At 43.3% G+C, this 23200-nt stretch overlaps 1 protein-coding gene across 2 annotated transcripts in view; it reads right to left on the reverse strand.

The window, feature by feature from the left end:
- PAPPA2 (pappalysin 2) overlaps positions 1 to 23200 on the reverse strand; it is a 301087-nt gene that overhangs the window by 149948 nt on the left and 127939 nt on the right. For both annotated transcript variants that reach the window (XM_043485179.1, XM_043485180.1), the window contains 6 exons: positions 21220 to 21513; positions 19356 to 19548; positions 14778 to 14899; positions 10563 to 11052; positions 6637 to 6765; positions 3371 to 3462 (listed from right to left, as the gene is read on the reverse strand). In XM_043485179.1, coding sequence (XP_043341114.1) covers positions 3371 to 3462; positions 6637 to 6765; positions 10563 to 11052; positions 14778 to 14899; positions 19356 to 19548; positions 21220 to 21513 — 1320 coding nt within the window. The remainder of the gene's footprint in view (positions 1 to 3370; positions 3463 to 6636; positions 6766 to 10562; positions 11053 to 14777; positions 14900 to 19355; positions 19549 to 21219; positions 21514 to 23200) is intronic.

The raw sequence follows: 23200 nt of genomic DNA on the forward strand, positions 1-23200 counted from the left end.
CAAACTATTGGAGTTTCAGCTTCAGCATCAGTCCTTCCAATGAACACCCAGGACTGATCTCCTTTAGGATGGACTGGTTGGATCTCCTTGCAGTCCAAGAGACTCTCAAGAGTCTTCTCCAACACCACAGTTCAAAAGCATCAATTCTTCGGTGCTCAACTTTCTTCACAGTCCAACTCTCACATCCATACATGACCACTGGAAAAACCATAGCCTTGACTAGATGAACCTTTGTTGGCAAAGTAACGCCTCTGCTTTTTAATATGCTGTCTAGGTTGGTCATAACTTTCCTTCCAAGGAGTAAGCGTCTTTTAATTTCATGACTACAATCACCATCTGCAGTGATTTTGGAACCCAAAAAAGTAAAGTCTGACACTGCTTCCACTGTCTCCCCATCTATTTGCCATGAAGTGATGAGACCAGATGCCATAATCTTAGTTTTCTAAATGTTGAGCTTTAAGCCAACTTTTTCACTCTCCTCTTTCACTTTCATCAAGAGGCTTTTTAGTTCCTCTTCACTTCCTGCCATAAGGGTGGTGTCATCTGCATATCTGAGGTTATTGATATTTCTCCCGGCAATCTTGATTCCAGCCTGTGCTTCTTCCAGCCCAGCGTTTCTCATGATGTACTCAGCATATAAGTTAAATAAGCAGGGTGACAATATACAGCCTTTACGTACTCCTTTTCGTATTTGGAACCAGTCTGTTGTTCCATGTCCAGTTCTAACTGTTGCTTCCTGACCTGCATATAGGTCTCTCAAGAGGCAGGTCAGGTGGTCTGGTATCCCCATCTCTTTCAGAATTTTCCACAGTTTATTGTGATCCACACAGTCAAAGGCTTACATACATACAAATATATATATATGGAACACATATACACATGTGTACATATATATGCATGTATATTTTATGTTTGTATATTATATACACATGTACATATATACATATATGTGCTTGTATGTGGAGTTTTATATGTATGTTTGTGCATATTTAAATGTATACATATGTACATATGCATGTGTTTGTTTTATAATGCATATTTTATGACATATTTTTATAATATACATATGTATACATGTCTTGTTTTTCTATATAATCCAATGACAGTCTCTCCTTGCTTCTCTATTTTTTGTTTACCATCAACTTAAAAATTTTGCTTCTTTTTCTTCAAATCAATGCAAAAATAGCAGACCACTTTTATAACACATTTCACAATGGTTCCTTCAAACTTAGTCTCTTGAGAAATGATAGAATAGAACTATATGCTTAGCATATGCTATGAGCTTTAGAACTATATGCTATAGAACTAAATACTATGAGCATATTACTAACTGAAATAAATATCTAGCTGTGGAATAGACCATTTTAACTTTGCCATGTAAAGTTAAAATAGTTTAACAATGATCTTCCTGGAGTTGGAGGGTAAAGAAATATGAACAAATTTAATGGAATTAAATGTGATGGAAACAAAGTAAGGTCCACTTTTAAGTTAGATGAGATGAACTGCAGTGGCAAATGCTGTGTGTGTGTTTATAAGTGTGTGTGTGTGTGTACATGTATCATGAGCCCATGATGTGAAAAAAGGAATGATGCAAACAGAGATGGCATTAACAAATACTTGTGTACAGAAGAGGGGAGGTAATCAGTTCAGTGTATTTTACACAGCCAGACCACATCTGGAGTATTGAATTCCTTTCTGGGCATTGACCACAGGAAGCATGCCAAGTTAGGGTAAATAGGAAAGGGCCTGGAAACCTAATCACATGAGGGGATGTTTGGACTGGAAAGGAGAATAATGGGGAGGCATTTCAAATATGTGAATGGTAGTCAAATAAAACAGGAAAAAAAAATATATCCTCTGTAGTTTCGTAGCAAGGAAAAAGCACTTAAGAATTAGGAAAGCTGAGTTCCAATGCTGGCTTTGTAGACACCTCATTATATGCCCATGGACAAGTCACTAAAATGCTCTGAACATCAGTTTCCAAACCAGAAAGGGGGAGAAGAATTTTACAACAGATAAAGCCACTTTTAAACAGAATGGTCTTTCAAGGTGCAATCTTTATTGCTAGATGCATGTAAGAAAAGCTTGAGAACTGATACAGCAATTTCTATAAGGGAAAGAGGCTGGACATATGAAGGGATCAGGGTCTCTGTGAGACTTGTGGTATATAGAGGGCACTGAACATATTTTGTTATATGGATAGATGTAAGACCACTAAGATTTTATAATTTTATTATTCTGCTCAGGAAAGCAGGAGCATTTGTGTGTTCTTATAGTATTTAATACCTTAATAAATTATACATAATTATAATCACATCCAACTTTGTCTTGAAATTTAGAAACATTAAAATATTGTTAAATGCACTGCTTTTGAAAATAACTTTGATGAGTAAATATGTTCCACAGAATTACTTCAATGTATGCACATAGATTTGGTGTGCTGTGGTTCATGGGGTCACAAACAGTCAGGCACGACTGAGCTACTGAACTGAACTGAATGCACATAGGAGGGCTTTCCTGATGGCTCAGATGGTAAAGAATCTGCCTGCAATGCAGGAGACCCAGATTCGATCCCCGGGTCAGGAAGATCCCCTGGAGAAGGGAAAGGCTACCCACTCCAATGTGCCTGGAGAATTCCATGGACAGAGGAGCCTGGCGGGCGACAGTCCATGGGGTCACAAAGAGTTGGACCTGACTGAGCAACTAAACTTGCATGCTTATAGGAATGAAAAAATAATCTGCAAAGAATCCTGTTGATGGCTTTAATCAAAGTCAGGAAAAGTGTTCTGGAGGGCCTTCCTGTGTGGCAAGAGTCTAGAGTCAATGGCAGCTAGCAATAACTTAGTATCAGTGACTTTTCAGGATTAAGAAATGCTGTGTATCACTCTTCATAATCTTATCTACTAAACACAGACACCAAGAGATATCTTGTACTCTCTTTGGCTTAAAACATGTCCCACCATAATTTTTATGTTGAATCTGTGATTGTGCTACTTGGCTGACAGTCTGATGTTAGACGTGAGGACCCAAGGGCAATCTTTGGTAACATTAATCTAGGAGGCTGGGTAACTTAGCAGTTTAACATGTGGATTTGCTTCCCTGGTTCAAATCCTGACTTCATCACTGCCAGTTGTGTAAGAGAAAGCAAGTTATTTAAGCTCTCTGTGACTCTGTTTAGTCTCCTTATATTTATTGTAGGGATTAAACAGGATAATATATGTGAAACAGTTAGTGCCAGGCACACAACAGACATAGCAAATGTTATTGTTATTACCACTAAATTACACACTGCCAGATATCAAGAGCTCACAAGAATCGGAGACTTCTCCAAACATAGGACATAAGCCTGGGCAGGTGCTCCTAAACTCACCTACACAGTTGAAACCTTCCTCTAATTCACATGCCCTTGAGCAGCCGTCTCCATTCAAAAGGTCTCCATCATCACACTCTTCTCCCAGGTTCCTACAAGGTAAAAGTATACATTCTGATATACAAACATACACACTTGTATACATAAAATGATTTTTCTCTTTTAGTTAACATCATTTTAAAAAACATTTATTTAGTTAGTTTTGGTTGCTGTGCCGGCTTTTCTCTAGTTTCAGGGAGCAGGGGCTCCTCTCTGGTTGTGGTGTGTGGGTTTCTCATTGCAGTGGCTTCTCTCATTGTACAGCACAGGGTCTAGGGTGTGAGGGCTTCAGTAGTTGCAGCTCCCAGGATCCAGAGCACAGGCTCAATAGTTGTGGCACATGGGCTTAGTTGCTCTGAGGCATATGGGATCTTCCCAGATCAGGGATCCCATGATCTCCCATGAACCCATGAACCATGTCTCCTGCATTGGCAGGCAGGGCCTTCCAATGTCGCAAGCACAAAGTATGACACTCTATACAGAGGCGATATAGGCACAGTTTAAAGGAACATTTGATAAGGAGCTTTGGGAAGCCCAGGAGCCAAGCAGGTGTCACTACAGATGAAGCTGTTTCAAAGCCCAGGCTAGAATGTACAATGTCAGACTAGGAAGACGGCCCTTATCTTGTTCAGCCCCAGAGCCCCAGGCAGATGTGGCATCCTGGGACATCAGAACCTTCATTGGAGGACTGCTGTAGGAGATGCTACAACATAAGATCAACTGTTTTGTTCAAGGAGGGCTTTGTTTGGGTAGTAATGGTCACCTAGTCCTGCAGACGCCTTAATCAGTGGGTAGCAGGTTTAAAATGAGGTAGCCATGGAAAACATCAACAACAACCAGATTTGTTCTGTGCACAGATGAGTCATCCCTAGGTGATAGGGACAAAAGCGAAAGTGAAGTCACTCAGTTGTGTCCAACTCTTTGCGACCCCATGGACTGTAGCCCTCCAGGCTCCTCCATCCATGGAATTTTCCAGGCAAGACTACTGGGGTGGGTTGCCATTTCCTTCTCCAGATCTTCCTGATCCAGGGATCAAACCCAGGCTTCCCACATTGCAGACAGACGCTCTACTGTCTAAGCCACCACAGAAGCTCAAAGTAGGGACAAAGTTGGATGTTTAAATAGTTAATCCCACTAGGGGATTGTATGTATAAAAATATGGGTGACCCCTGTAAGTTAATGATTACTCAGTAGAGCAGGTTTACTTAACCACAAAACCAAGCTGGCTTGCTTAGCAACAAAATCATGCAACAGAAGCACGAGACATTGCCCCCAAACGATCAAATAAGTGTTGTCATGAGACCCACATCCTGCCCAGTGAGCTCAGTAAGTTAATTATCCCTAGGACATGCCCTCTGCACACATGAAAAACAATACTTTGCAGACCTAGTTTGAACAAGTAGGGAGAAGAAAACTCCCCTGCTCAACCAGGAGGAGGAGTTGATGATGGAAGCGTGACGTCTACTCAAGAAAGACAAAGAAGTTCTTCTCCCCCTCCCCACTTTTCCTTTGATTATAAAACTGTAGCCCAGTAAGTTCTCTGGTTGAGAACCTTTACCACCACTGCCCCCTGCCACTGACCCTCACCAGCTTGTAAATCTCACAAGCGTCCTAATCTAATAAATTACTTCTTATCTATCACTTTGCCTCTTGCTGAATTCTTTTCTTTGCTGAGACATAAAGGACTATGGTACTGGAGCTCTTCTGAGCCCCTGAAATGTCACCTAATGGTTTCACAGGGAGATATTTAATTGAGATGGAGGGGGAGAAAGGATAAGCTGAGACTGAGGCAGAAGGTGGCAGCAAACTAGCAAGGTTTGGGTAATAAAGTGATCTCAGTCTCCTGGATGTATTTCTGAAGTCTGGGACTATTTGGTGTTTATACTACTATGAAAAGGAGTAGACTTACACTAAAGCTTAAGAATCTTAGAAGATTGAGAAGACAGACAATATTTAGTAATTACTAAACAATGGGATAAAACCCCAAGAAAGGCTATAGATTGCTTTCAATTAGGCCTTCAAGATACAAGATATTTTTACTTGATCTGGAAAGCTAAAAACAAGCCATCTTACTAGGATACAGACTCTAAGACAAATTATAGTACCTGGGCTTCCAGTCTTTTACTCCTAGCAGCTTTATATAAACAACATATTAGGTGAGCTGAGCATTTAGAATAGGTTAATATAGGATGGTCACTGGAACATGGGAGTATTCAGTGACAAATTTTGGCAAGTGCCTGGCAAATCAGAATGAACTAGGTTGATATCACTAAAGGGTATAGAGAAAGACCATAAAGAAAGCTGAGCACTGAAGAATTGATGCTTTTGAACTGCAGTGTTGGAGAAGACTCCTGGGAATCTCTTGGACTGCAAGAAGATCAAATCAGTCAATCCTAAAGAAAATCAGTCCTGAATACTCTATGGAAGGACTGACGCTAAAGCTGAAGCTCCAATACTTTGACCACCTGATGTGAAGAACTGACTCATTGGAAAAGACCCTGATGCTGGGAAAGATTGAAGGTAGGGGGAGAAGGGGATGACAGAGGATGAGATGGTTGGATGGCATCACTGACTTTATGGAAATGAGTCTGAGCAAGCTCAGGAAGTTGGTGATGGACAGGGAAGCTTGACATACTACAGTCCATGGGGTCACAAAGAGTCAGACACAACTGAGAGACTGAAATAACTAACTAACTAAAGGGCAACAGGAAAAGGAAGGTGGTATGTTAAGAAATCAAAGGAGTGATTTCATTTTTACCTTGGTGATTTTATAGAATAGCTGTAAATTGCATTGCAATGAGGTCTTCCAGGGATCAAATGAGCAACTGAAGCTCATAAAGCTATAGTGATTTTCCTTGGGTCATAAGACAGGCAACTGATCTAAAAGATACCCTCACATCCTCTTTTAGCATCATTTGGCAATAACTTTCTCCACCATGAATTCCTTCCCTGAATCACTGCCCAGCACTTGTTCTCTGAAACCTGAAGAAAACCCCCACAGAATCAGCCCCAATATCCTGGTACTAAATTAAAGTGGGTCCATCCTTAACTATGTAGAGATGTGAATGACCCCTCAAGATCACAACCAGGTCTCAGATTTTGTTCAATACCAGAATCACACAGTGCCTTGGCCCTTTCCCCTCCCAAACCAGTCTCAAGGCGAACCCTCATGGTCTGAGCAAGGCGGGACATCCTCTGTCACCCAGTCCAAGGCACGCAGTCCTCACCTTGCAACCTTCCCATCTCCACAGTAAGGAGCTCCATGGATGTGGCTCAGAGGAGGTGAAGCTTCTCCCAGTTCTGATCCAGCTGCAGCTTGAACTTGGTACCGGTACATCTGCCCAGGCGTGACCTCCCTGTGGAAACCAACGGGCCGTAACCATATATCCAGGAAGTGGAGCAGGCCCTGGGTCTTTTTTAGACGGTGTGCAGGAATTTTGAATAAATATTACAGGGAATATAAATGTTAAACATATGCCATGTTGTTTGAAACCAAGAGCAGGGCATATAGTCTTACAGAGCATTTGAAACCATATTCATCTCTGTATTCCCAGTACCTTCTACGTAGCGAATGTACGTGGTTGCTGAGTGAACGCTGAACCAGCTAACAGTCCTACACAATCGAGGAGGATGGTATTTCGAGCATATCTTTACCATGTTACATAAACACACACACACAAAACCACCAACTTTGAAAACCTAGTCTGCTATATCACTGCATGTGTGCGTACATGCTAAGTTGCTTCAGTCATGTCCACCTCTTTGCGACCCTATGGACCATAGCCCGCCAGGCTCCTCTGTCCATGGAATTCTCCAGGCAAGAATACTGGAGTGGGTTGTTGTGTCCTCCTCCAGGGGATCTTCCTGACCCAGGGATCAGACCTGCGTCTCATGTCTCCTACATTGGCAGGTGGGTTCTTTACCACTAGCACCACCTGGGAGGCCCCTCTGTATCACTGAAATGATTGTAAAGCTGAAGATGAATGCTTCAGAGTTTGGGCTCAGCAAGGCCCTTCTTGGGTCCGTGAATCAGTTTTCTTGTCTCTCAAGAGAATTCTTGTCTTGAGGAGACTGAATTCTTATGAGGAAAAGCACCTTTCTCCTAGAGGAGATGAGGAAATCTTCCATCCTTATTTTAGGGATGCAAAAAATTCCACCACTGGAAATGCATTAAATGACTCCCCGGCTCCAAAATACATATAAACCAGGAATGGAGTTTTATCAATTGGCACCAAAGATGGAAGGAGTTTATCAGACTATCTAGAACCCAAGAGCACTGATCAAGTGGAGAATGTGAGAGACTGAACATTTGCAAGGGGGAAAGGGCTAAGGGCCAGTGGTGTGGGGGTTGGAGTAGAGCTGCTGATTCCAAAGATGAATTCTGCCTTCAACTTAGCTTTTATCCAATGCTTGCCCTATTTGGAAAAGTACCACTAGAGCCATGCTAGAATGGGAGTGACTTAGGAGAATAGGATCTCAAAGGGCTATTGGTTCTCCCACAAGTGGTACCCACAGATGTCCTACCAAAGCCCTCTCTTCTTTAACACACTCTTCAACTCAATCACAAAGCTTCTACTCTTTTGCTTGATGCTGCAAGCAGCAAACAGGAAATGTCGTGGGGTTTCAAAAACACCTTTAAACATCTCTGTACTGGTTTTTAGTTATTTTAATAGGAAAGACACCTAAATATTAAAGACTTTGAAATTTCCAAATTAGTTTTCTACAGGGAAGCACTCTTTTCATAAGAGTGCCAGGTATTTCAAAAGCAAAACAAGTTTTATATCTTAATCAATTCTGATGGCTTCCCTTTCACAGGGAGGTTTCTGTCTGACTTCTCATCCAGCCATGCATAAAAGTCTTACGCTGATCTCTAGCTGGGAAAGGATTGGAAAGAAGCATCAGGACGTGTTTACGCTTCTTGGGGAGAAAACTCAGCAGCAGGTAGCCCCAATTTCAATGAGCTGAGTTTGTAAAAGTAATGTGTTACTAAAGAACCAAAATGAGATTCAGTCAGAAAATTGGATTTTAATCCTGAGTTTGCCACTTGCTAGCTCTGTTCAACAAAATTAGAGTTAGTCTTAGTTCTCTCATCTATAAAATAGAATATGATTATCCTTAAATGTTTTTTGTGTCAGCGTATGTGTGAGAATGTGAGTATGTCAAGTTAGATAACAAATATCATTAAATAGCTCATGTTTTGAAAATCATGATGAGGCAACACAAAACTTGACTTACTAAATGTAACAAAAATAACAATAATAAATTATTTTAAAAGGTAACAAATATCATTTTAATTGGCTTACTAAAGAAAGTCCCCCCAAATAACATTTTTTTTCTTTTCAGACCTGTCCCATGATCTATCCTCCCATTTGCATGAGCTTTTTGACTATTTCACTATCCTCTAGTTCTAGTTCAGAGAGCAAGTATGGGAAGAAAAATGCAGTAAAATTCAAGGTGAACATTTTTCTTGACTCATTTGTAGCTATGGCAGACTGAAAAGTGGCCACAAATTCTTCCCATCCCAGGTGTATGCCCTTCTGCGATGTGACTTTACTGTTTCTCTCATTAAGAGATAGAATCAATTTTGTCACCTCCAGAATCTGAAATTCTTTGTGACCTGTTTTGGCTAGTTAAATGGTATCATGAGTGGTATAAGCAGAGGCCTGAAAAGTATGAGAATTTGGGGACTTGCCCTTCCTGATTCTGGAAAGCCTTCTACCACCATAAGGACTTCCCGGGTGGCATGAATGGTAAAGAAGCTGCCCACCAATGCAGGAGACATAAGAGATGTAGGTTCCATCCCTGGATAGGGAAGATCCCCAGGAGGAGGAAATGGTAACCCACTCCAGTAATCTTGCCTGGAGAATCCCATGGACAGAGGAACCTGGTGGTCTATAGTCCATTGGGCTGCAAAGAGTCAGATATGGCTGAAGCGACTGACCACGGCAAAGCACCATGAGGACAAACCCAGGCAAAGCCTCCCAGTAAAGGAGAGATGTGGAAAGAGAACTTCCTCCTCCCAGCCAGGCCAGCATCTTCCTTGAGCCTCATGTGTGCATGAGGTCATCTGGGGCCATGTAGCCTCAGTCAAGCTGGTCCAGATGAGTGCACCCAGCCAACACACAGAACCATGAGAAATGTGTTTGTTGTTTTAAACCACTATGTTTTGTGATGATTTCTAATGTGGCAAAAACTAACCAATACAGCACCTCTGTTAAAACTTTTGTTTTACCCAGAGTTCTGCCCTCAGGGCAGCCTCTGAAAAAATTATGAGGTGAGGAAAATTTGCTTTTGGAGATACCAGCCTCCTACTCTTGAACTCTAAGCCAATGATCTTATCTTAGTCTGTATCCCCTGCACTGAGCTCACAGTGCCAGGAACATTTAAGAACTCACTAAATGTAGGAAGAACAGAAGAAAGAGAAAGAGAAGGAAAGAGAGGAGGGAGGGAGGAAATAAGGGAGGAATGAAAAATGAAAGTCATAAAAGTATAGTGTTTCAGGAACCCTTGGCTTCTCTACTTAGCTGTGGAAGAGGTGACTATAACCTTTAAATGATATAGGAGCTGTGGCAGATTATTTAAAAGTTGCAGCAAAGATAAAAAATTAGATGGTGTCACCAGATAGGAGTATCTGGCTCTGATCAACTTATTTCTGGCAATTACTTTCAGCCCAACTGAAACATGCATGCATGTTGCATCTGACTCTTTGCAATCTGTGCACTATAGCCTGCAAGGCTCCTCTGTCCTAGGGATTCTCTAGGCAAGAATACTAAAGTGGGTTGCCATGTCCTTCTCCAGAGGATCTTCCTCACCCAGGGATTGAACCCAGGTCTCCTGCACTGCAGGTGGATTCTTTACCATCTGAGCCACCAGGGGAGACCAACATATCATTCACGGACCTCTTTTGTCTAGAATCATAATGATGACATCATCAATCAGGACATCCACTTTCCCTTTTCTGGGAAATATTTTTGTTCATCTCAGAGACGTCACTTTAGAATAAAATCCCCTCCGAGGGTCTGAATGTTTCTCCAAATAAGGGCATGTTGGAATGTAAAATAAAACAAAAACACAACAAAGAAAAAGGAAGTAAAATCCACTCCCTAAGCCTCAGGAGGCCCCATGGTTTAGAAAGCCCTGCTGCCCAACTCACATGTCTGTGAACTTCCGGTGAGGATGCATCACCACCACAGGCAAGCGGCTGGCAAATGGGGGCTCGCGGAGAACCTGGTACCTCACAGGCCTGCAGCCAGAACACAACGGACTGTGGGGCTGAGAAGTCAGGAGAGCTGCATCAATCTCCATCCGCTCATCAAAGGTGTAGACTTTCACCCCCACGACCTTCCCATCAACATGCAGTTTGATAGTGAGCGGTACATCACAGAAAGTGTCCAAAGGGCCCAGGTGCACAGACTTCTGGTGTTCCAGCAAGATCTCCGTGTCAAAGAGCGCCGGGGAGGAGTCCATGGAGAGGTAGGTGACCCATAGGGTGAGAGTGTCAGCTTGGACCGGGTGCTGAAAGAGCAGCTCCAGGCTACAGCCTTCCGCAGGGCAGGGGACTGTCATGTTCATGTGGTATAAGTGGAGCTCGGGACTCCAGGCCTGCAAGCTTGGCTCGCAAGGTTGATCCACGTCTGGAGGGCCTGAGGGAGATGGGCAGAAAGAAAGATGCCTCAGAAACCACCAATAAAAATCTGAAGGTGAGTCACCCCTATCAATAGTCAGGAGAGAAAATGAAGAAGAAGAGAACTTTGAGCATATTCTCATAGGAACTTGTCAGCTTAGTAGCTTGGGGGATTTTCCCCGCAATAATACTGGAGTGGATTGCCATTTCCTCCTCCAGGGAATCTTCCTGATCCAGGGATTGAACCTGTGTCTCCAGCAGCTCCTTTTTTGGGCAGGTGGATTCTTTACCCCTTGAGCCATCTAGGAAGCCCTTACTGAAGATAAAGCTCTAACAATTCTAAAGCATTATGCTCCGAATCACCTCTATCTGGTGCCCTTTAACAAGAGAAACCCAGCATGGTACTGAGAATGGAGTGACCCCGATCCTAAGTGGAAACATGAGGCTGGTGGAGATAAGGTAAGCCCCAAAGAATCCTTGAGCAGGACTTCCCTGGTGGTCTAGGGCTTAAGAGTCTGCCTGCCAATGCAGGGACACAGGTTCAATCCCTGGCTGGGGAAGATTCCATATGCTGTGGCACGACTAAACCCATGAGCCGCAGCTACTCAGCCCACGCTCTAGAACCAAGCTCTGCAACAAGAGAAGCCACTGCAATGAGAAGCCTGAGCACCACAACGAAGAGTAGCCCCTGCTCGCTGCAACTAGAGAAATCCCACATGCAGCAGTGAAGACCCAGCCCAGCCAAAAATAAATAAATAAATAAATTTAAAACTTTAAAAAAAAATTAAAAACAGAATCCTTGAGCCAAGGAGAATTATTTGTACTTAGTTTATTAATAATTTATGATAAAGTAATGCTTCTGAAGCCCTGTTTTATTAATAAGGCCAATGTTTGTTTCAGGCTGTTGCTACCCTGTTTGACTAGGCTCTTCACAAAAATTTGATTCCCTAAGATCATACCTTAACAAGCCTTCCAGAGGACTGTAAGTCAAACTTTAAAGCCAGACACTGAAACTTCCTTTCATTCAGATATGTGTAAGTCAGGAGATCAGAAAACTGCTTGTGGGAAATAGAAACACTTTTCTTGAGTAGAAGAAAAAGGAGATTCAGTAGCCCGGGAGCCAAAAATGCAAAGGTGAAAAATAAAATATCACTAACATATTAAGGTCATCTCTGTGGAAATAATCTATATACAAGGTGGTTTCCTTTTATATCACACAGCGGAATTAAAAGAAAACTGCTAAATTAAAAAACCATAGTTAGGCTCTGCTTGGTGCTGTGCATTATCTGTGTGACTGTGGCCAGTCTCTCTAAGCCTCAGTGTCCTCATGTATAAAATAAGGACTATTTAACCCCTGCCTTACTTACTAATCCTTGGTGGCTCAGCTGGTAAAGAATCTGCCTGCAATGTGGGAGATATGGGTTTGATCCCTGGGTTGGGAAGATCCCCTGGAGAAGGGAAAGGCTACCCGCTCCAGTATTCTGGCCTGGAGAATTCCATGGACTGTATAGTGCACGGGGTCAAAAAGAGTCGGACACAACTGAGCGACCTTCACTTTCACTTTCACTTACTTAGTATAGAAGAGCTGTATGATGTTTCATAGAAATATCTGCAAACTATATGTGCAAAAATAGAATGATTTAGCCCTTCAGGATTTGGAAACCAATACTCCAAATCCCAGAGGAAATAAGTTCAAATGTGTGTGTGTGCATGTGTGTGTGTGTTACATCTTTTGACCCCTATTGTTTTTTCCCTATATTGTGAATCCATTCATTCATTCATTAACTCAATACAAATTGGCTGTATATCTCTTTTACATCTAGCACTAATCTAGGTATCAGAGATTGAGTAATGACCAAGATAAAGGTACTGACCACATATATCTTACCATAGGTGATAGGTGCAACAGTAAATAAAGAGGTATAATTCCAAGTGGTAATGTCCTCTCTGAAGAAAGATAAAGGAGGAAAAAGGACTAGAGAATGATGGGGTGATACTGGGGGCTATTTTAGATCATACAGCCAGGGAAGTTCTCTCCAAAAAGATGATATTTAGGCAGTGAATATGTCTGGTTCGATTTTCTATTCTTCATAGCACTCAGAATGTAGTTGGTGATCAATAACTGTCCAATGTGTCATTAAATACATTTTGATCATATCTCTAATTATATGTGTTTGTGTATGTTCTGCTAGGGAGTCAATTCATTTTATATATTTAAAATATGACTTGATTCTTCACCTGTTCAAAACAAAGGAATACCAGTATTTCCCAGCAGTATTTTCCAATAGTCATCCCCAAATACTAGCAGACTGCAGGCCCTTGGAAGCCAACTCCTCAACAGTAGCACTATCTGTCAGAAAGTTGTTATTATGATCTCATGTGAAAAGACGGAGTGGAGGCCCTAAAAGCTAATTTGGTTTGCCTGGAGACACAATACAAGAGTTAGAACCCAGAAATTCTAATTCCTTTCACCTCTACCAGATAACTTTAAATTTTTCCAAGAATTAAAAAGGAAAAAGTACAGGGCCAGACAGTCAAATAGGCATTAAAACACTAGCACAGGACAAACTGTTTGCCACAAGAATGGCCTTTTATGAAATGCCAATCTCTAAATGAGTCCTATGCAGTGCCAATGTAAATTTTATAGTCACTTTCCATTCTTCCCTGAAAACTCATTTGAAAAAAGTTCTATACGATCAGTCAGGTCAACTGTCTCTCTCCAGATTCCTCCTTCAGGCTCCTGTTGTTTGAGTAACTGGGAGCCTAAGGGGACATGGTAGACTCTTAGACCAACGTTCTCCTTTTTTTCATATCAGAGTCAAGACTGCAAACTAACTCAAATAGAACCATGTCCAACACATCTGACTGAGTTGTTTTTACAATCATAATAAAAGAAAAAGAGAAGATGATGACTATGAGTTGTTTTCACAATCGTAATAAAAGAAAAAGAGAAGATGATGACTAGGTAAACACGATGGTTTGATGGACCAAATAGGACAGTGATGATGGAAGAAGTCAAGCCATTCATCAGAAGATGCTGCAACTCATGTCAACAGCATATTTGGGACTTGAATTGGGATAGCATTCATACTCTAATTTGTTGTGAGACACTGATATATGTATGTGAGTGAATATGTAACTGAGAAGTCGGGGGGAGGGACAGGAAAGGAGACAGCTAAAAACATTTTCCCCCTCCCAGAGCCTAGCTTAGATCACATCCAAAGCACAACCAGCACCAGAGGTTAACACACTCATAAAAGAGCACAGATGAGAACGATGAGTTTGGAACACCTAGTCCACCCCACCCCCACCCGGGCTGGCTCAGCAAGTGTGCATGAGTGTTCCCTGATTGGGGGGGACGAGATCAGCTTACATCATCCTGTGGCAAGGCTGTTCCGTGGGCTGGCGGCGCAAGTAACATGACGTGCCTGAGCCAGCTTATCCTGAAGTCGTCCCCAGAGTTCTCCCTCCCTCTGTCCTCCGTGCTGTCCTCTGATTCAGCACAGCCATCACCACCTTAATCACAGGTGGGCCATCCACACAAAGATCCCAGCCAGAGTCACTTCCAGACCCCTGGAGGTTTCCAGCAAACCACACACACACACACACACGCACACACACATGCACACACACACACACACACACACACACTACCTTATTCTCACTGCCATCACTTCACCCTTAACCTCCACCCGCATTCTCAGTGGCCACCGAGGTGTAAATGAAAAAGCCATGGTCCTTTACCCACAGCCTCCTCTGGAGTCCAGTAACCTGAGGAGTCACACACGCGCCGGGAGGAAGCTGTGTGCACATACTGACGGAACGTCCCATCTTCAGTGCAGGCACCACACACGCTGCCCAGGACCCTGCGAACACAATGCAGGGGGTAGAAATGGGAAGAATAGGTCAGATGAACTGGGATAACAAAATTCAGAAGACCTTTGGGGGCAGGGAAGTGACAGTGGGTATGGAGGCCCTAGGGGGTAACTGGGAACACAACTCTTTTGCAACTCACTCTCTTCTTGTATAGACCTCACCTTTGCAAAATTCAGAGTGACATGAAAATCTCAAGGTTATGAAGCAGAAGAATTTAACTAAGTCATAAAGGAGGCCTGTGGAGATGAAAGAGGGCTTCTATCCCAGCAATGGTCAACACAAAATAATTACCATCTGAATCTTTCAGCATAAAACAGCTTCTATGCTGACTCTCAGTAAGTCAGCCAGAGGCTCCTTGCATTCCCCTGAGTAAAACAAACAGCAGTTTTCACAGTAAACTTACTAGCTACATGTGGTCTTATGTTTTAACGCTCTACTTTTTAATCACACATGTAAGGGTCATATGAAATGTAACGCCTCCTGGCTCTCCAACACCTATGGAGATACACCTAAATTCCTGCTCATGACCCAAGATCCTTCAGAGAAGAGCTTTAGCCTTACCTCCTTCAGTTTCTTCATGAATTTTATGTTCCCATCACAATAACAAATCACCACTTCACAAAAACGTCCTGCCCATCACACAGTTCCATGAAACATGCTGTTCTCTCTCCTGCTAAGTCGACTTTCCAAGCTTCTTTGTTTAGCAAGCTCCTATTCATCCCTCAAACCCATGCAAGTGTATCCTCTGCAATGGTACTTAGCCTCACTCCTCTGGATGACCAGCACTCTCCCCTCTGGGCACCCACTGCAACTTCTAGCTCCCATCTTGGGACACTGATATTTGATGTTGACAATTCCCATTCCCATTCCTTCTCCTGGAGAGGTTCCAGGCCGAACTCTCTTCTTTCTGTGCCCAGCAGTTAGGACAGAGACTGATCTAGGCAGTCCCCCAGTGAGAGCTTGTTCTGTGGGCATCCTTGAGGCTATTAATAAGACTATGAAGAGCTCTTCAAGCACCAGATCTTGAAGAGTAATGTCAATAGCTAAATAGCAAGGGTAAATCACTTGATAAATCTGTTTCTGATACTAAGATTTTTTTTTAAATTACTGAAGTCTAGTTGTTATATAATATTATATAAGTTCTAAATATATAATACAGTGATTCAATTTCAAAGGGTATACTCCATTTACAGCTATTATGAGATATTGGCCATATTCCCCATTGTGTACAGCATATCCTTGTAGCTTATTTTACACATAATAGTTTGTGGAAACCCCACTGTGAATGATCCATCTGCAAACGGAGGTACCGAATCACCGTCTCTCAAGAAGCAGCAAGAGAAAAGTAAAATCTGATAACATGTTAGAAAACAGTATTGTCAAATAAGGGTAATGATTGTGCTACTGAAAGTTTGCTGCTGTGAGCTGTGTGTTATGCCGGGATTCGTGACCTCCGGAAGAGAGGATTTTGATTTGGGGTCAGAGACAAGGCTTGACTACTTGGAGCCTTTTGTGTAGCAAAGTTTTATTAAAGTATAACAGAGACTGGAAAAACTTCTGAAATAAACATCAGAAGGGGACAGAAAGAGTGCCTGCTTGCTAGTTTTTAACAAGGTGTTTTATGTCTGTTGAAAGTGAAAGTGAAAGTCACTCAGTCTTGTCCAACTCTTTGCGACCCCATGGACTACACAGTTCATGGAATTCTCCAGGCCAGAATATTGGAGTGGGTAGCCTTTCCCTCCTCCAGGGAATCTTCCCAACCCAGGGATCGGACTGAGGTCTCCCATTGCAGGTGGATTCTTTACTAGCTGAGCCATTGCCTGTTAGCTTCTAATCAGATAAAAGAAACACCTTAAGCCTGAAGGAGTTTCACCAGGCTGCTCTTCCACAATATGCATTTTTGAGATAGGTGGACATGAGGTGTGTCATCCCCTGGCCATATAATAATTGACATGAATACTGGTTTGTTGAGCCATTATCAACCCAAGGTTTGAGAAAAGGAAAAAAGTTAGTCTTAGCTGGAACCATTTTGAAGCAAAGGCAGATTCCAAAGCAGAGAACAGAGTCTCATTAACATAGCTTAAGAAAAACATTTCCATAAGAAAAACACATTGGTTAACGCAAGGCAGAACCATGTGTCTTCAACACAGAATTAAAAGAAGCCTCTTTCAATTTTGTGTAGAGAAGGAAATAAACGCTGCCACTTGTAGCCTATTTCCTCCTGCCGCTTGGGGACCTCTGGCCTTCCTACCTGGTACCCTCTCACTACCAGCTGCAGTGTATTAAGCACAGTATCTACCTGGCATTGTCCCATGAGATGCTTTTCATAAATTATTTCTTATCCCTGCTTACGAGTAAGGATATTTAGGCTCAGAGAGATGAACTGCCTACAGTCAGAAGTTTCTTAATTCCTCTGAGCAAGTTCCCAAACACCAAGTGTCCAGTACTTTGGCAACGAAAAGGTGTCATTAACTGCAACCCCCAACTGCAGTCAGCACTCACGGCCGCTGCGGACACAATTCCAAACCACAGTTCCCTGATGCACTTGGCTCTTCCGGGGCCGCCGCTGAGTGCGTGGTTGGGCTCCTCTCTGACATAAGGATTCCAAATACCTACTGAGGAGGAGTAAACACAACTCCAAGCATGACACAAATCCCTGGGAACGTGACGTGAGTCTCCCTGACACACGTGTCGTGAGGCCTCAGCGCTGTGGCCCACCTCGCTGAGAAAAGGAAGCCAACTGCAGCCTTTTCTGCCAACAGCCTCACAGCCAGCCAGAAGTGATGTCTGCTTTATCGTAACGTTTGTACCAGAGAGAGAATTGAAAGATTAAATTGTTTACACGTGTTACATAAACTGATGTAAATACGTGGGTTTGCACATACCCACGGAGGACCTAGTGTTCAGCCAGAGCCACCCAAGGTCACACTCGCAGGAAGAAGTTTCTTCCACACATCACAGAGATACAGGTCGACTCACAAAAGGGGTCCATGAGAGCTTGCGGGCTGGTGAAAATCAAAACTGTTTATAGGCTTGTGGGTCTAAGTACCATCATGTAGTAAGTGCACATCAGGCTGGCAAGGAGAGGTACCAAGATCCCAGAAGGCTGGGAAAGCCAGTTTGCAAAATGATTCACCTGCTTCTTCCCATCCCTGTCTCTGCCTGCCCTCTCTCCTAGGCTTTCAGAAAAGCCGGAGTACATGGGAACATGCTTCAGGGACACTCGTCTCCTCAGCAGGGATCTGATACCCAGAAAAGCAGTGTCACACACAGATGAGGAGCTATCCACCTGCTCAGTGAGAGAGCCCTCAATTCAAAGAAACAATCTATTCCACGTCCTCCAGTTCTGAAATTCCCGGGGACGTACCCAGTTCACCTCTACCCTGCCCCGGATTTTTCACTGATACAGCAGGGATTGGGCTCACTGCGAGGACTAAAGAAAATAATTTCAGGTAAAATATCTCACATAGTGAATGCCTCTCACACAGAAGGCCCCAGGAAGCCACAACCACTGGTTATTTAGAATACAGTGGCAGGTTTTGGGAAAATGGAGAGCAGGTCATGGATGGGGTTCCGACCCTTCTCCGTTAAACCCCATCCCCCCATCTTCCCACCAATTGTCAGAGGTCACCCTTTTCCTTCCGTCTCTCTTTGCCACAGAAATGTTCTCGGTAATCATTACCCCAATATGCAGAGGATGAATAAAAACCAACTTTAGCTAGAACGAATCTCTTCACTAAATATGAATTAGGTGTTTATTGTGGCAGATCAAGAGACCAAGATAACAGAAAGCAGTTCTGCCCACTCAGAACTGCCAGTTGAGTAGTAGAACAGAGAGGAAAATGAACAGATAATGACAATCGCACAAGATATAATAGCCATAACAGGCAGGCACAGGGTACAACAGGATAGAAAGGAGGCGTTAGAAACGCCCACCCGAACCAGTTAAGCCCTTGATGCATGGCTTGAATAGCCAGTTACCCACCCACCCCCAGAACTGCCTGGAGGAAGACGCCGCACTTCCCTTCTTCCAGACACCACTGTGCAAGTAGCAAGCCCCTTGCTACTGTTGTCCACATCCTTACACCAAGCAGAACAGCTGACCTGGACAGGTAGCAAGTGCCATCTCAGTTTTGTCAGGTCATCGTTATCACATTTGTCAACCTCTTCACAGCTCCTGGGATCATGCCAGATGGGACATAAGGAAACATCAGAGGTGCCCCTGGCCAAGGAGTGGGCACACGTGATGCAGTGTTGGCTTGCGTGAGAGCCCCAGGAACCCTGCTCAGGAGATAAGGATGGAGCAGGGAGGCGGAGGCAGCCCTGAGCAATGGTGCACACTTATCGTTACAAACTGGGGTTCCCCTAACTTCACGCTCTTTCCCTCATTCATAAAAAACACCATGGAGAAAGATATCAGCTCACCCACAGCCAGCGCCCTCTCACCTGTCATACACAACTCCACTAATTGGAGGCAGCCAGTGGATAGTGAGGGACTTGGGAGTCTGCCCGATGACCATGGGGGGGATGGGGATGGGGGTGGGCTTCCGGCTCTGGCTCCACTGCTGATACACAAGGTCCAGATAGCAGTGCATTCGGGCCACTTGGTTGGGGGTGAAGCTGTCAGTGCAGGCATCATCTGCGGAGACAAAAAAGGAAACGAGAGAGATGGAGGCTTTACCCTGCAAAGCCCCCCCAGCAGGGATAGATTTTGCCAGAAAGTATCTAGGCTGGAGATGGAAAAGAGAAGGCAGAGAAGAGCAGTGGCTGATCTCTAAAGCAAACTGGGCTTGACGTTTACCTCGGGCTGGGCCAGTGAGAGACTCAAGCCCTGGGGTACAGGTTGCTCTGAGCTGACACTGTTTATTCAGGAAACCACAAGATGGCAGTGTTTCAGCATATGACCCTTTTATCCATGAACGTGCGTAGAGTTAGACACCTGCTTTATGCCTGGTGACTTTGGCCGAGGTTAGTGAGTATTCAGTGGGGATGCTTGAGGAGAGAGAGCCAAAACGTCAAGGAGGCATCACACCTGGGACTGGTGATCCCCAGCTTCCCTTTGGAGCTGGCAAAATTCCCCATTAGGGACACCTTTCATAAGGTTAGAAAGGGAGTTATCTTAGTTTCCAGGTCTTTTTCCATGAAAGCGCACCCAACACTCTCCTTCCTTCTCAGGTGTTTCCTCTGTCCACTTCAAAGGTGGTGCCTAAAGAGCTCTGCCCTCCGCACCCCATTGTCTGGTCCCTCTGCCCTGGAAAGGGACACTGTGTGCTGGATGGGGGAGGCTGGAGGGCTGGTCCTTATGAAATTTATGTACCTGAATCATGTGCCTAGATTAGACTTAGATAGCAATATATTGATGGGTCATGGACAGGACTAGTTCAACACTCTTTCTTCCCTTCAAAGGCATGGCCAGCATCTTATCATTTACCTTTTTCTATTGGGCGGAAGGGTGGGGTGGTTCTGGAACTTATCACTAACAAGTCCCTGAACCCTATAGAAAAATTACCTCTTTCCTTCACCACTGGTCTAAGTCATCATATCACATCACTCCTTAATTTTTGGGATAAATTTAAGTCCATTATCAGGAGATGATGACTAGTATTGCTTTTTGACAGAAACAGGAAAGATATGGAAGGATAAAGAAGAAGCATAATCTAAGACAACAAAACCAGACACTAAAGTTGTCCCCAGGACCAGGAAAGTACCATTTTTAAGTGAGACAGCACCATTTTTTATAGGAAGACTAAGAATCAGCCCTTGGCTAGTGTTTGAAGAGGAGAATCTGATACTTTTAAAAATAACATGAAAGAAAAAGGAACTCTGAGCCTAACATTAACCAGAGCCATCTTTCTGATCAACTTCAAAACCAGTAAAAACAGCCACCTTGACCCAAAAACCTCTTTCTCAATCACTTTTGGAATCTCCTTCATAGTAAATCCCTAAGAATATGACAAAGAAGCAGGATAACCAAGTTCTAGAGAAGCAGGGTAACCAAGTTCTAGGGGTCAAAGGGCTCTCAAGAGAGTGTTTGACTTTGTCTCCCTTTTTAACTATCTGTGTCAGAGGTATGTTTTTCTTTTAATTTTTAGTGGAGGAGAATGTAGTCAATGAGACTGCTTCAAACTTCAATACTTCTGTAAGTTTTTCAAGGACATGAAAAATAAATGCCATGACAAATACGCTTCAATTCTCTGGCATGAATGACTCTTGGTGATGCTCTCTGATTCTCATACCTCCACCCTCCCAGCCCACAAAGGCTTCCATGTAGTCTTAACAGAAAAGAAATCCATCAGGACAATGGTGATACCTGTATAACTCATGTAGTTGCTGAATGGAGCCCCTGGGAAGGGGGTGAAGCCACAGGTGTCATTGGCAGGCTCTGGGTCCTGGCACAGCTTACTCTTGGGAGTGGGGGCAGTGTCGGCGCAGAGGTCTCCTGTCTCCATGGACGGCACGGTCTCCCTGCAGGGGTCATCGCAGGATTCTCTCTCACTGACCCCTTTGAAGACATGGTAGAGCCCCAGGACATGCCCCACCTCATGGATCATGATGTTGGTGTGGCCAGGCATGCCATAATAGGCTGGGTTGAGGACAACACCACCTGCAATGGAAGGTTTGCAAAATATCTCTAAGCATATAATGAATAGCCAGCCTCTGTCTTCTGGGAACAGTGTTCATTTCCAACCTCTAACGGGAACAGTTTATAACTTCTAGTGGCATTCAGCCCCTGCTCTTCCCTTCAGCCACAAACACCTTCTGAACTAATCAATAAACATGTCCCTAACCTTTGTCTTGGGTGAATGTTGTACTGGACACCAGGGATAACAATACAACAAGGCGACATGATAGAAGGCCAAGATTCTGAGCCCTGGTTGCACATTAAAATCACCTCAGGGTGTTGAAATATACAGATGTCAAAATGTCAGCCCCAGTGGAATGAATCCAAATAGCTGAGGATGGGGTACATGACTCAATATTTTTTAAAACTTCCCAGGTTGAAAGCCATTGGTCTTAAATGAAAGCACATGCAGTTCTCTGAGGACTTGAACAGCTATCTGACATTCTAGAAGATCAGTTCTGTTGTCTGTAAAGTAGAGATAATAACACTCCTCTTTTTTTTTTTTTTTAAAGCATTTGGCATATTGAAAGAGTTCAAGTGACAGTTGTACATGTTGCTTCTGATTTTATGACCCATGCTCTCAAGGAACTAACAACCATTGAGACAAAAGAGAGGTCCAACTGAACTACCATGAAATTTCAAATGCCACAGGCACTACAGGGAATATGCACCACCCTCATTTCTCCCAGTCTCCCCAGGAACACCAAGAGAGGTATTTCAGAGAAGAGTTCATTACATCCAATATGGACTTGGATGAAACACCCAGTGGTATCACTGTTGTTACAAAAGAAAAGGCTTAGGATCTCTGAGTGTCCTAACTCTGTCTAGTCCCTGCTTTCCTCCTCTCCCCATGGAAGACTTTCCTTTCTCACTCCTAAACATTATCAGGATCAGACCAATCCTCATCTCCAGGACCTGGAACAGCATATGTCAACAGGTCTGGACTAACCAACCCTAGGATTCAAAGTCAGCCTAGCTGTGTTTGCAGGCTGGCCCCACCCTTGTGTCCTAGATCCAATCCTAGTTTCCAGGACTTGCTTTATTCCTCGTACCTAAGCCCTTTGTATATCAGTAGTCTGCTGAGTAGAGCAGGCACCCCCAGAAGAATCCCCCTGCCTTTCTTTTGCCAGATGATATTCCATGTGATCCACCCTGAACTCTATACAATACCCGAGAGACAACTACTTTACATGGTTTTATGGGCAGAACACAATCACCAGGTTATCCAGTGTCATATCCATTGGTTTCTGTAATGGGCAGCTCAGCGTGCCTTTTTAGTGACTACTCTATTTGCAGGACAGTTTCTAAATCCAAGTTCTAGTTTCTTCCAGTCTAGTCAGTCATGCTGACATCAACCAAGGCATGTTTAGACTTGTCCTCAGATACACTATCTACTTTCATATCTAAAATAAAACTAGTCCCTTTTTTATCATTTCTATTACTTCCAGTAAAAAAAAAATCAACATTAGTCTTTTATAAAAAATGTATTCTGTATCATTTTATTCATTTGTACATCATTATTATGTCAATATAAAGTTAAAAAGCAGTTTGAAAACAGATCTATTTTTTAAAAAATCCAGGGTGCCTAGTATTTGAATAAAACCTAGTGAACTGAAATATGTCCACTTCTCAAGATGCCTTCCCTTTCATGTTTACATATCCAGTTTTA

This window comes from Cervus canadensis, chromosome 13 (assembly GCF_019320065.1).
Source record: "Cervus canadensis isolate Bull #8, Minnesota chromosome 13, ASM1932006v1, whole genome shotgun sequence".
NCBI lineage: Eukaryota > Metazoa > Chordata > Mammalia > Artiodactyla > Cervidae > Cervus > Cervus canadensis.